The sequence below is a fragment of the Brassica oleracea genome, chromosome C9 (assembly GCF_000695525.1).
Source record: "Brassica oleracea var. oleracea cultivar TO1000 chromosome C9, BOL, whole genome shotgun sequence".
Taxonomy (NCBI): domain Eukaryota; kingdom Viridiplantae; phylum Streptophyta; class Magnoliopsida; order Brassicales; family Brassicaceae; genus Brassica; species Brassica oleracea.
Window position 1 is genome coordinate 39,408,916 of NC_027756.1, and position 13,215 is coordinate 39,422,130.

At 36.8% G+C, this 13,215-nt stretch overlaps 1 protein-coding gene and 1 long non-coding RNA gene across 4 annotated transcripts; both read right to left on the reverse strand.

Moving 5' to 3' along the window:
- Positions 1 to 3,326: 3,326 nt before the first annotated feature.
- LOC106313725 lies at positions 3,327 to 4,925 on the reverse strand. Of its 3 annotated transcripts, XR_001264466.1 has the most exons (7): positions 4,691 to 4,925; positions 4,570 to 4,608; positions 4,413 to 4,479; positions 4,104 to 4,267; positions 3,922 to 4,023; positions 3,739 to 3,836; positions 3,327 to 3,667 (listed from the first exon to the last, which is right to left on the reverse strand). It is a non-coding gene; the product is annotated as an uncharacterized LOC106313725 (long non-coding RNA). The 3 variants fall into 3 exon arrangements; XR_001264467.1 differs by lacking the exon at positions 3,922 to 4,023; XR_001264465.1 differs by having other exon boundaries at positions 3,739 to 4,023.
- Positions 4,926 to 5,590: 665 nt separating this feature from the next.
- LOC106316347 (myrosinase-binding protein 2-like) lies at positions 5,591 to 12,936 on the reverse strand. The gene is made up of 5 exons (XM_013754225.1): positions 12,910 to 12,936; positions 12,507 to 12,734; positions 11,969 to 12,412; positions 6,228 to 6,938; positions 5,591 to 6,110 (listed from the first exon to the last, which is right to left on the reverse strand). The coding sequence occupies exons 2-5, from the start codon at positions 12,720 to 12,722 to the stop codon at positions 5,850 to 5,852; spliced, it is 1,632 nt and encodes a 543-aa protein (XP_013609679.1). The 5' UTR covers positions 12,723 to 12,734; positions 12,910 to 12,936; the 3' UTR covers positions 5,591 to 5,849.
- Positions 12,937 to 13,215: the final 279 nt, after the last annotated feature.

The window sequence follows — 13,215 nt, forward strand, 5'->3', positions numbered from 1 at the left end:
TTGATCGACATCTGCGGTAATTGGAGAAATCGACAGCTGAGATACAAAGCTCAAAGGTGAGAAGATGAACCGTAAACCTTATTGGGCTTCGACTAAATGATATGTTGGAGCCCAAACACAAGTTAAGAATAACAAATGGAAAAAAAAGACCCAGCGAAAGTTAGAAGGTTAAGTCCCAAAACATTCCAAGACTTGAAATTGTTGAGGTGCCACCTGGCTGAAAATGCCCACTCCTACGGACGGAAAGTTAGAAAAAAAAAAGTTATTTTATATAAATTTACATTAATTTTATGAAGCATTTTAAAAAAAATTGTAAATTGAAAATGATATTATAAACAAAATAAATAAATAGAATTCAGAGATCATGTTGTTATTTTTAATAAATATTTTTGGACTGAATTAAAATAACAGTAACCTTCATTATTCTATGAAGAACAATCTAATATAATAGGTTAACGATGCATTTCATGTGCAATATAATTATGCAATGATCATGCCAGAGAAATATGTTAAGAAAAAGCTTATATTATCTAAGCCAAAACAACATCTTGTTAGTATAATTAGTTTGGTATGTGTATGATTTAATTAAAATATGATAGTTTTCTCCTAATAAAAGTCATACTTAAACCTTCCTGCCACTCTTTAAATTGAAAACGATCTATCGTTACTAAATAAGTTTAGAATTTATTAGATAAGTTTTACTGTTAATTTAGAAGTTATTAATACTGTAGAATCTTGCGTTATGGATTAACAATATATTTAAATTAAATGATAATATTGCATGGATGTTTTTTATAAAACTCATGCTCGTATGTAATAAAGAGCTTATGCTGCAGATGCGTGTGATTATCTTGCAAAATATATTTTTCCATTGGTATATTAATACTTTGAAATAAAACCTTTTACCGTACAAAGGGAATCGTTCAAAATTTTTAAATATGAGAGTGTTCGTTTATTCAAATAACTAAGTAGGAGTAATATATAATAATATGTTTGCGCTATTGTATGAAAAAAAAGTTAGGAGCACTATTTATCGTGAAATCATTGACCTTAAGAAAATTGATGTAAATGGGTTAAGCAAATAATTATTCCTATGTTTCTTTTTTGTTAAAACATTATTCATATGTTAAATGCTCAGTATATGTATATCAAATTAGTAAATTCAATTTTGCATTCACTGTATAATATTATATATTTTATATGTATGTTCACTAATATACTATAAACCTATTGGTTCATCTATTTTTTTACGGGCTATTTTACACATTAAAATAAATGAAAAACATTTTATTGTATTTTCGATACATGTAAATCCAATTAAAATCATCGTACTCGGTTCTGGTTATTTACATTAATTTGTCATACCGGTATGATCGGAATGAATATCAATAATATCATAAGAGCTGTTTTTATGATGTATTCATAAGACGAAGAATATGACATTATTTGTTTATTAAAATATAAAAGTATATTGTTAAAAATATTATTTTTAATTTATCTAAAGCCCACACGATAATATTCCCGCATATTTATGAATTACACCAAAAACCCATACAATCTCTAAGTTATAGAAACGCATGTGTTTTGGACGCGGACATGTGTCCTCCACAAAATCTGACTTAGTGGCATAGAATCCCGTGCGAAATTTTGATTTCGTTGTATATTTAGATTGGTATTTGTTTTTAACATCAAACGGGGTTGGTTTGATCATTTGTGAAACATTATTTCTATGTGATATTTAATTAGTTATGTAGGATATTAGAATATTGGACGTCAGAACGACAAAACCGTCATTGATTTCGCAATACATCTTGTAATATATTGATTTTAATTCATGCTTTATTTTAGTTTGGACAACAGAGTCATAATAGTTTATTCAGCAGCATTCTTGTTTGTTATTATAATTCATATAAGGCCTTGAATGGTAGAGCATTAACATTAGCATTATACTCTACATTATCTAATCTACAATTGTTAGAAAAATATTTAGAGAAGCATTTACTAAATGCAAATGCTCTCCAAATGGTCTCTGGCCAATGCTTTCACATGAAGCTTTTATAAGAGCATTTGCATCTATAATTTATAAAATGAAGGAAAATATATAATTAATTCATTTATTTTATTTAATAATATCATAAAATTATTTTTATATCCAGAAAATAAAATTTTGATTTCTAAAATTAATTTATAATAATTTTTAAATTTGTAAATAAAATAAATTAATTATATATCTTTTTAATTTTGTATGTTAATATATATATATATATATATATTAGAAATATATTCATTAAAAATAAATATATTTATATACTAATTAAAAATAAATATATTATATATTATATACTAATTTTTATAATAATTTTAAATAGTATACTCATACTGCTCTACCAATCATCCTATTAAACAGTTAGCAAAAACATACAGGTCCGCAGCATACTACTTCTATAGCATACTGCTACTGCTAATGCTCTGCCAATCAGGACCTAAACGTAGGTGTTCTTTATTTACATGAATTAGTAAATTAAATAAACTTGGATTGTGGTTTTATATAAATGGTGGTGGTGGTGTAACATTAATTAGGCGAAAACTCTAAAAAAAAAAGAGAGCTTCGAACTCAGTCATTGCATCATTCCTTCTTCTCGGTTACACACTTACACCACCGCCACTACCAGCCCTGCAAAGAAACACAATACCAGCCCTGCAAAGAAACACACCATCATTGAATTAGAATATTGAACATCAGAACGACAGAACCGTCATTGATTCCGTAATACATCTTGTAATATATTGACTTTAATTCATGCTTTATTTTAGTTTGGACAACAGAGTCATAATAGTTTATTTGGCAGCATTTCTTCTTCTCAGTTACACACTTACACCACCACCACTACCAGCCCTGCAAAGAAACACAATACCAGCCCTGCAAAGAAACACACCATCATTTCTTCTTCTCAGTTACACCACAACCACCACCTCCTGAAGTAGTGAGTTACGTGCGGCGGTGCGGGATGTCCAGAAGAACGAAAGTCTTCTCTCTTTCTATTGTCTTTGGCTTCAATATGTATTCTCCCACCTTTGTTTCCTGTCCAAGTTGCATTTCAATCAGCAGCAGCGCATAGTTCAGCTTCTCTACACACCTTTATTTAACTTGCCATCTTTCTTTTCGTTATAAATATCAACTATACATGCATTTTGAACACTTGTATGTTTACTTGACAAGTTAACCATAAAACCAACCAATATGGGTAGAAAAAATAAGTATGTTAAGAGTGTTACTTGTCTGGGTTAAAGGAAAGAGATAGAAACAGAGATTTGATCCAAGGAAAAAGATAAAAACATAGTTAATCTTTTATTCTTCTAATGATGGTCATGTCTATCATCTACCCGTACAAGAAGAAAACGTTACAGTCACAGACAACTAATAAAACCAACTTAGTAGCTTGAGATTGAGATCTCCAACTTAGGCGGATATACAAATGTTTTGGATGTAACTGATAACGTTTCATGTGCCAAATGTAGCAAAAAAACATAGAATCATCATTTGACAACCTCCACCTCAACTTCTTCATATTTTAATCAGAAACTCCAATTTTCAAACCAAGTTCGCCTCTAAGATGCTAAGTCCTCTCTCTTTGAACTACAGGGCGGTGTGGCTTTGGGGCTAAAACTACAAAAATGAACTGTGTTTAAGATGTTTCATCAAAGAACAGAGTTGGAGGTAAAGATGAGAATGGTTACTGTATGGATTCCTCTCATAGAAACATTTGAAAAGAGATACAGCTTCGTCTGCCATTATTCCTCTGCACTTGTACCCTTTTCCTCTTTGAGCTTCTTCACTATAAAAAAAAACAGAGATCACAGACTTCAATTAATAAGGCTGATTTTTTCTAATAAGTTTGTAGTGTGATCTTTAGGGTCTACAAAGGATATCTTATGTCTGAGAACTCTCTAAGTGAAGCAACAATACGGAACCACAACCCCCAAATTTATCATTTCCGCATGCATAATATACTACCTTTATACCTTCGATTAAAGAAAAGATCATATCAGGAACAAATAAACAAACAGACAAAAAAATTCAAGTTCATGTTAAGGAATCATACCGAGGAAGGATAAGGTCGATGCACACATTATGCAAGGTTCACATGTTACGTAAAGAACGCATTTCGAGAATTTCTCAGCGACTTGTGAAGGTGAAAGTCTATCTTTTTGCCATTGTCCAATAAGTTCATCGATTGCTTCCATCTCTACATGTCTTGTGGCCTCTCTGAACAAAATTATAACAAACGACTTAGTAAGTAGCATAGACGAAGCAGCCAACATGACAATCAATAAACACTCTATGTCATCGCATTGTTTTATGTTTCAAAGTTACTCATACAGAGAAATAGGTGAAAGATTATAAAGATTACATTGCATGTCTCATTATTTCGGTTACGCCCTGAAGCAACGATGTTACCCTCCTCAAGAATGACACATCTGATCCAGACAAACAGAAAGATAATAATTTAATTGATAATAGTATCGAGAAAGAGCAACTGGGATAAAGAAAAGTAAAAAATTAGATACCCCCACAGGAACTTCAAGAGCCTCTAGAGCAAGTTTAGCCTGCAATCCAAGGGAATCAAACACTGTTACTCTAGAACAGCAACAAAATTTTGCAGTATTGTGGAGCCATAACTGGTGTTACCTGTCTTCAAATCGGAGAAAAAATTTCTTGTCAGACTTCAAATCGGAGAAGAAAGGATGAGTTCAAGAAGAGAAACACACATATTTATACCGAAAACACACCGTCTTGCAGATCTAAACGACACATTGAAGAAGCGCAAACGTCACGAAGTCACGAAGTCGCCGTACGCAGAGGAAAGACGAACTCCATTTTGTTGATTCTTCCGTATTAGGGTTTGAGGCGGACCGGTCTGTCCAAATTTGAAGCCCAAACGTGATTTAAGCCCATCACGCAAAAGAATAAATGATACGGTGAGTTTCGATTACTGGACAGGTGTCACGCCCAGAGCCTTCAACTTAATGACGTGGATGATGACGTGGCGCGTTCCGGAGAGATGAAACTCTCTTTTATATATATAGATAGATAGATAGATATAGATATAGATATAAATTTGGTAGAGTTCAAATAATATTTATTTTATAGTGAAAAAGCAATAAATCGAAATACCACTTTCTCTGACGGTATTTGAAACTTTTTTTAAATAATAAAATTTGCTTCACATTTTTAGAACTAAAATCAAACTTTTTGAAATAAAAAAATTGTTTGGAAATTGATTTTAAAAACTTTTATATATTTCATATAACGATAAAATATCAAATTATAGTAATTTAAAAAAAAATAAAAAAAACTATTAGTTTAGATAAATATTTAAAATTTAAAAATTACTTCAAAAATCCATAAAATTTGTAACAATATTTTAAAAAATTTACTCAAATTTTGGATTTACTTTGATTCAATAAACCTTCCTAAAAGTATCTCGTTTTTTTTTAAATAATTTTTTTTACATGTAAGAACTAAAATACAGAAACTAACCAAAATAAAAACATATTGAAAAGTAACATTCTTTATTATAATCGGCAAACGACACCACTCACATCACATGATCACTTTAAGCGACTAATACAGTAATGCTAATACACACATAAACATAGTTAAAAGCTGAAAAGCTTAACAAGACGTCTGAGTGACCTTATTTTCTAGAAACAAAGAGAAAGAGGAAATTAAAGAGTAAGTCTCTAATTGGTTATAATGAGAACGACATAGATTCCCATCTGATGAACCAAATAACCAGCCTTTTCATTGAACCGAATGATCTAGTAACTTTTCTCCTTAACTTCCTTCAAATGCCAGAACCTCTTTCGAAATGAGCCCCAATGGCATCTATAGCATGACCAGCTTGTCCATGGAATCCAAGAAGCTTTCCTCCATTTTCACCTTTTAGATTGAATTCTTCTCCACTCATCTTACCGAATAATGCAGAGGTAAATCCTTTCGAGGTTGTGAAGTATAGCGATGTGATAAGCGTTGTATCGTAGTTGAATATATGATTGTAGCTTCCACCAACGGCTGTGATATAATCATTCGGATTATTCACCGAAAACTGGATTTCATTTTCCATCACGAAAAAAAAACTAATGATTAAGTTCTTCAAAGAAATATAGAAACCAATCGAATATGAATGTTAACAAAATTCACAAATTTATTTATTTGTTTTGACCTCTTTTAGCTCCCCCCGATTTGTCCCGTGTTCACTGATTTCGACTTTTCCTTCCTTTGTGTATTCGGTCTTGATATAAGTTACGCTGTATATGTCTTTCCCCACAGTTATTTTCTGCACACCATCGAAAATACCATCATCAAATGTGTTTCCCTTCTCACCACCGACCGGTCCTATCTTTGTGGTAGTGGGAGCTGGAGCTGGAGTGGCACTGGTACCGGGAGCAGCAGCGGGAGCTGGATGGGGACCTTGGCCGGGAGCAGGACCGGGAGCTGGACGGGGACCTTGACCGGGAGCGGGAGCAGGAGCAGGAGCGGGAGCTGGAGCTGGACGGGGACCTGGACCAGGAGCAGGAGATGGACGGGGACCTGGACCAGGAGCGGGAGCTGGATGGGGACCTGGACCAGGAGCGGGAGCTGGCCGAGAACCTGGAGCGGGAGCGGGAGCAGGACCGGGGGCAGGAGATGGAGCTGGAGCTGGAGTGCGAAGAGGGCCAAAATGTGCACCAAGAGCATCAATAGCATCAGCAGATCGACCACAAAATCCGACAATCTTGAAATCTTTCTCCTCAAACACAAATTTCCTACCAACCACATTCCCAAAAACACGGGAGGTTCTTCCTTTTGATGTCTTAAACATAACCGATGTAAGGCAGACATCGACTGTTCCCTCCACCAATATAATATGTTCATGAGGATAATCAACCACAAACTGTATTGGAGCTATAGCTACTATCTATTTTAGGATAAGTTTTCCATTTAGTTTCCGATAAGGATTGTTTAGATTTCCTAGTTATCTTTAGCTTTGGTCTTTTCTATTCTTTGAGTACCTATATATATACTCATCTATTTCATCAATAAAACCAACAAATTCATTCCCAAACATACTATTTATCATGGTATCAGAGCCAAAACAAACCTAAAAACAGAAAATTCCATATTCTCGTGGTGATCTCGCAACAAACGCAAGACCATCACAACATTCTTATTCTCGTGTGATCTCGCAAAACGCAAGATCATCACCATATTCCTATTCTCGTGTGATCTCGCAAAACGCAAGACCATCACAAATTCCTATTTCTGTGTGTCTCTAAAGACTTGAAACGCACGCTATTCATTCAAAACAATGTCGATTACACCAGCAGCAACAGGTGCAGTCAAATACAAAACCATCACTCCATATGACCTATCATCTAATGACAATCCCGGAGCTGTGATTTCACAACCACTACTCAACGGATTGAATTATGATGAATGGGCTATCAACTTTCGTATGGCTCTCAGCTCACGGAAGAAATTCGGATTCCTTGACGGCAGTCTTCCTAAACCGGCAGCCGATTCATCATACCTTGAAGATTGGATTGCAAATAATCATCTCATCGTAGGATGGATAAAACAAACAATCGAGCCAAAGATCAGATCATCAATATCAACTCGTGAAATCGCAAAGGAGCTATGGGATATCATCAAGAAGCGCTATTCTGTCAAGAGCGGAGCAAGGCTTCAACAACTACGGATCGCACTCGCAAATTGCAAACAAAACGGTACTAGCATTGATGATTACTTCGGTCGTCTCACAAAACTCTGGGATGGGATTGCTGAATGTATGAACTCGAAGAGATGTAACTGTGGCAAGTGCGAATGTGACCTAAACACAGCAAGAGATATAGAAGCTGAGACTCTCAAGATTCACGACTTTCTCGCTGGACTTGATGATTCCGCACACGGAGTTATACGTTCTCAAATTTGTGCAATCTCTCCGCTTCCTGACCTTGATAGCGTATATCAAACTATATCACAAAACGAAATCATTCGATCAACAATAACACCTGAGCCAGCTGTCATGAGTTTCGTATCACAAACCAGACCTTCAAACTCTCCACGACAAAACACAAGAGATGCTTCCCGACCTGGAAACAGAGATCCAACACGACAGTGCACAGCTTGTGGACGCACTGGACATGAAGCTGCAGGATGTTTCACTATTATCGGATACCCAGATTGGTGGGAGGATCGACCAAAAACAAGAACAAACAATCGCAACTTCAAACCTACAAACAGCAACCCTCAAGATCGTAACACAACACCAAAAGCCAACACAGCCACGGTGTTGAACACAATTCCAACGGCGATACAAGCAAACATAACAATTACTGATGCAGATCGTCAAGGATTGAGTGGGATTACTGACGACCAGTGGAACATTGTGCAGAAACTCATCAACAAAGGAACAAAAACAGAGCATCTAAAGGGTAAGAAAGGTGATGATATCTGGATCTTAGATACAGGTGCAACCCATCACATGACAGGGCAACTTGAGTTAATGGAAAATATTCGAGACATTCCAGCTATACCAGTTCTCTTACCAGCAGGATCCGGTGCAGTGGCGTCAAAACAGGGGATAGTAAAGCTAACCTCGACATTGCACATACAGAATGTGTATTATGTCGATGGCTTCCATACAAATCTTATCTCCTTCGGTCAACTTGTCACTGATAATTTCCTTGTTGGACAAGTCACTGATAAACTTATGATATTGCAGGACCGTACCTCGAGGATGCTGATTGGAGCGGGTGAAAGAGAAGGAGAGGGATTGTACCGGTTTCGAGGGATTGAAGCATTCGTGTCGCTCCATACTACTCTAGAAGATTCAGTATTGTGGCATCGTCGCCTTGGTCATCCATCTTCTCGAGTTACCAACATGATTCCTGATATTAAGAATTCATCTTCTCAAGATCATCTTATCAAAAATTGTGATATTTGTTTTCGAGCCAAACAGACTCGACTTAGTTTTCCAGACAGCTCTAATAATGCAAAAGAAATTTTCGATTTAATCCATTGTGATGTCTGGGGACCATATCGAACTACAGCCTTCTGTGGTTCTCGATACTTTCTTACGATCGTAGATGACAACTCACGAGCCGTATGGCTATACTTACTTCCTGATAAGTCAAGTGTCTCACAACAGATCAAAGATTTCTTACTCCTGATTGAAAGACAATTCTCGAAGAAGGTCAAAACATTGCGAAGCGACAACGGGACAGAATTCACATGCCTCACAAGATTTTTCAAAGAACAAGGAATAATTCATGAAACATCATGTGTCTATACACCACAACAGAATGGCCGTGCTGAAAGGAAACATCGACATATATTGAATATTGCCCGAGCCCTGAGGTTTCAAGCCAACCTGCCAATAGAATTTTGGGGCGAATGTGTTCTTGTTGCTGGACACTTAATAAATCGAACACCATCATCAGTACTCAATAACAAAACGCCATACGAGATGCTTCACGGCCAACCTCCAGATTTGTCTCATCTTCGCGTTATGGGATGCTTGGCATATGCCCATAACAAAAACACAAAGGGTGATAAATTTGCCTCCCGAAGCCAACGATGCATTCTTCTTGGATACCCGACAGGTATTAAGGGCTGGAAACTGTTTGATCTGGAACTTGAAACAATATTTATTTCCAGAGATGTTGAATTTCAAGAGGCGGTATTCCCACATTTTGAAAAGAAAACAGACACATCGCTCAAAGAACCAAGAGTTACTGGACCCTCTTTAATAATATATCCACACGAAGACATTCTGCCAAACGATGATCAAGAAGAATCAATCATTGAGACAACTACAGAAAATATAGAAACAGAGGAGACTGTTACAGGAAATATAAATACATCAACAACACCCATTACAGAAGAACCTGCAACTACAGAGATGGGACGCGGACAGAGGACACGAATGCCCTCGACTCGACTTCGTGACTATGTGGTTAATACAGTCACTACAATCCCTACCTTCACTCCTTCTCTTCCCTCATCCGCGCCTCAGCCTTCCTCAGGTTCGATCTTTCCTTTATCAAATTATTTATCATATGATCGTCTTTCATCTTCTCATCGCAGCTATCTTATCGCTCTAACGATCAATATCGAGCCTAAAAGTTTTCGAGAAGCAATGAAATATGACGTGTGGCGCAAGTCTATGCGTACAGAGATTGATGCTCTTGAGCGTAATCATACGTGGGATCTACAAGCACTCCCACCAGGCAAGACGGCCCTTGGCACTCAGTGGCTATATACAATTAAGCTACTCGCCAATGGGCAAATTGAACGACATAAATCTCGCTTGGTAGTACTGGGAAATAGACAAAAAGAAGGTCTCGACTATACCGAAACCTTCTCTCCAGTGGCTAAGATGACCACAGTACGCATATTCCTTGATATTGCAGCAAAGAAGAATCATGAGATACATCAAATGGACGTTCACAACGCTTTTCTACATGGAGATCTCCATGATGAAGTATACATCAAAATTCCTCTTGGATTTGAGAATCCAAACGATAAAAGAGTGTGCCGTCTACGAAAGTCACTTTATGGTTTGAAACAAGCACCTCGGTGTTGGTTCGCCAAACTGGTTGAAGCCTTGGAGAAATATGGTTTCTCTCAAACACATTCCGACCACTCTCTGTTTGTATATTCACGCAACAACATTAACCTACGCATTCTTGTTTACGTGGATGACTTAATCATCTCCGGTGACTCATCCGACGCAATACTATCCTTCAAAACTTATCTTTCTATGTGCTTCTATATGAAAGATCTCGGTGCTTTAAAATACTTCCTCGGTCTTGAGGTTGCTCGAGGACCTCAAGGAATTTATTTATGCCAGCGGAAGTATACGATTGATATCATTACAGAGTGTGGCTTACTTGGAAGTAAACCAGCTGGATCACCGATGGATCAGAATCATAAACTCGCAAAATCTGATAGTCCGTTGCTTACTGATCCAGGACGGTTCCGACGTCTCACTGGAAGACTGATTTATCTTCTGGCTACTCGACCTGATCTATCATATTGTGTACACATTCTAACTCAATTCATGCAAAAACCCAGAGAAGAACATTGGTCGGCAGCTCAAAAGGTGGTACGGTATTTAAAAGGAACCATAGGACAGGGGGTTCTCTTTCGTGCCAACACTACGCTTTCTATAACCGGTTGGTGTGACTCCGATTGGGGCACATGTCCTCAAACTCATCGTTCACTTACCGGTATGATAGTACAGTTTGGGACTTCTCCTGTGTGTTGGAAAACTAAGAAGCAAGATTGTGTCTCGTTATCATCAACAGAAGCCGAGTTCCGGGCACTCAAAGCGATGACTCAAGAGCTTATATGGATCAAAGAGTTACTCGTAGAATTGGGCATTGAACATAAGGAGCCAATGCTTATTTGCTGCGACAATAAATCTGCATTACATATTAGTGCTAATCCGGTTCTCCATGAACGAACCAAACACATGGGAATTATTTGTCAATTTGTAAGGGACGAAATCACCAAAGGCGTCATCCGTACCACACATGTGTCTACTCATGATCAGCTAGCCGACATTTTAACCAAAGCTCTCGGACGAAAGGAGTTCGATGCATTTCTTCTCAAGTTAGGCATCAATAACATTCATGCTCCAACTTGAGGAGGGGTATTGGAGCTATAGCTACTATCTATTTTAGGATAAGTTTTCCATTTAGTTTCCGATAAGGATTGTTTAGATTTCCTAGTTATCTTTAGCTTTGGTCTTTTCTATTCTTTGAGTACCTATATATATACTCATCTATTTCATCAATAAAACCAACAAATTCATTCCCAAACATACTATTTATCAAACTGCAACCAAAGTTTTTTATTTTATTTTCAGAATATTTCTGTAAAAACGAAACTAAACTTAGAATTTGTATCAGCATTTACCTCTTGTGGAACCTCTTGTCTCTTCCCATGAGCATGTGGTACCATTCTTTCGCCTCTCGCATACTCAAACCTAAAATAACTCACAAACCTACCACCTCGGCCCACTAATATTTTTCTAACACCATCGTAAGCACCATCGTCCCATGGAGTCCCTCCATTACCACCTTGGCGTTCGAAATGCCTAAGAGGAGGATTTGGAGCGAAGAAGTAAGGTCCAATGGAATCAAGAGCCTGACCAGAGCGTCCATGGAAACCAAGAAGCCTTCCTCCAGTTCTACCCTCGAGCCAGAAAGCTCTTCCTCCAGCCACACCGAGGGTCGGAGAGGTTCTTCTATATGAGGTATAGAAGACTAGTGATTTGATCAGAACTGCGTTATAGAATGGAACAAGATCGAAGCTTCCACCAACGGATGTTATATATTCATTGGGATATTCTACAGCAAACTGGATTTCATTTTCCATCAAAAGCAAACAAATTATTAGCTTCTGAAGTTTTCGATAACAATCTATTGAAGAATAACGAAGTCACGATTATTACCTCTTGTAGTGGCCCCCGAATCGTCCCGTGTTCACGGGTTTCAAATTTCGCGTCCTTTTCGTATTCGATCTTGATATATGATACACATCCCTGGTCTCTTCCGACGACTATTTTCTTCACACCGTCAAAAACACCATCGTCGAATGCTACTCCCATGTTACCACCCATTGGTCCCACCCTTTGGGACATCACCACCCTTTGGGACATCATTTCCATCACTCAGAAAACCTGAAAATTGAAGCAACAACATAGTAGTATCAAAACAAGGATAAAATTATATGTTAACTACTAAAATATCAAAATAAGGACAACCCTATTCGTTAAAATTTACTAACGCGAATAGAAAATATCGACAAAAATGTGAATATAGAAACGTGGAAAAAGGAGGAGAAAGAGGAGAGACCTTGTGGAGAAGAGCTATAAGTGAGAATGATATTTCATATGGGGCACTGCTAGTCCCTTATATATATATATATAGAGTTCATTTTTTGATATATCACATGAATTATATTTTGTATTGTTTTAGAAAATTTTATTAGGAGATCTCGGTGATTACGAGATCACCTAGAATATATTTTAGATTTCCTATTCTATTATGTTAAAAACCTTGCTAGACAAATTATGTACTTTGTATAAATAAGTCTATTAGTTAAGTTAAAAAGATGAGAGAAACCATAATACTACTTAGATTCCTCTAAACTTATCATGT

Coding starts and splice junctions, on each gene's coding strand:
- LOC106316347 (XM_013754225.1), bottom strand. CDS start 12,722: ATGGAAATGATGTCCCAAAGGGTGGTGATGTCCCAAAGGGTGGGACCA. Junction 6,939..11,968: donor GACAAGAGGTTCCACAAGAG/GTAAATGCTGAT, acceptor GCTCCAATACAG/TTTGTGGTTGATTATCCTCA. Junction 6,111..6,227: donor ATCGGGGGGAGCTAAAAGAG/GTCAAAACAAAT, acceptor AATGAAATCCAG/TTTTCGGTGAATAATCCGAA.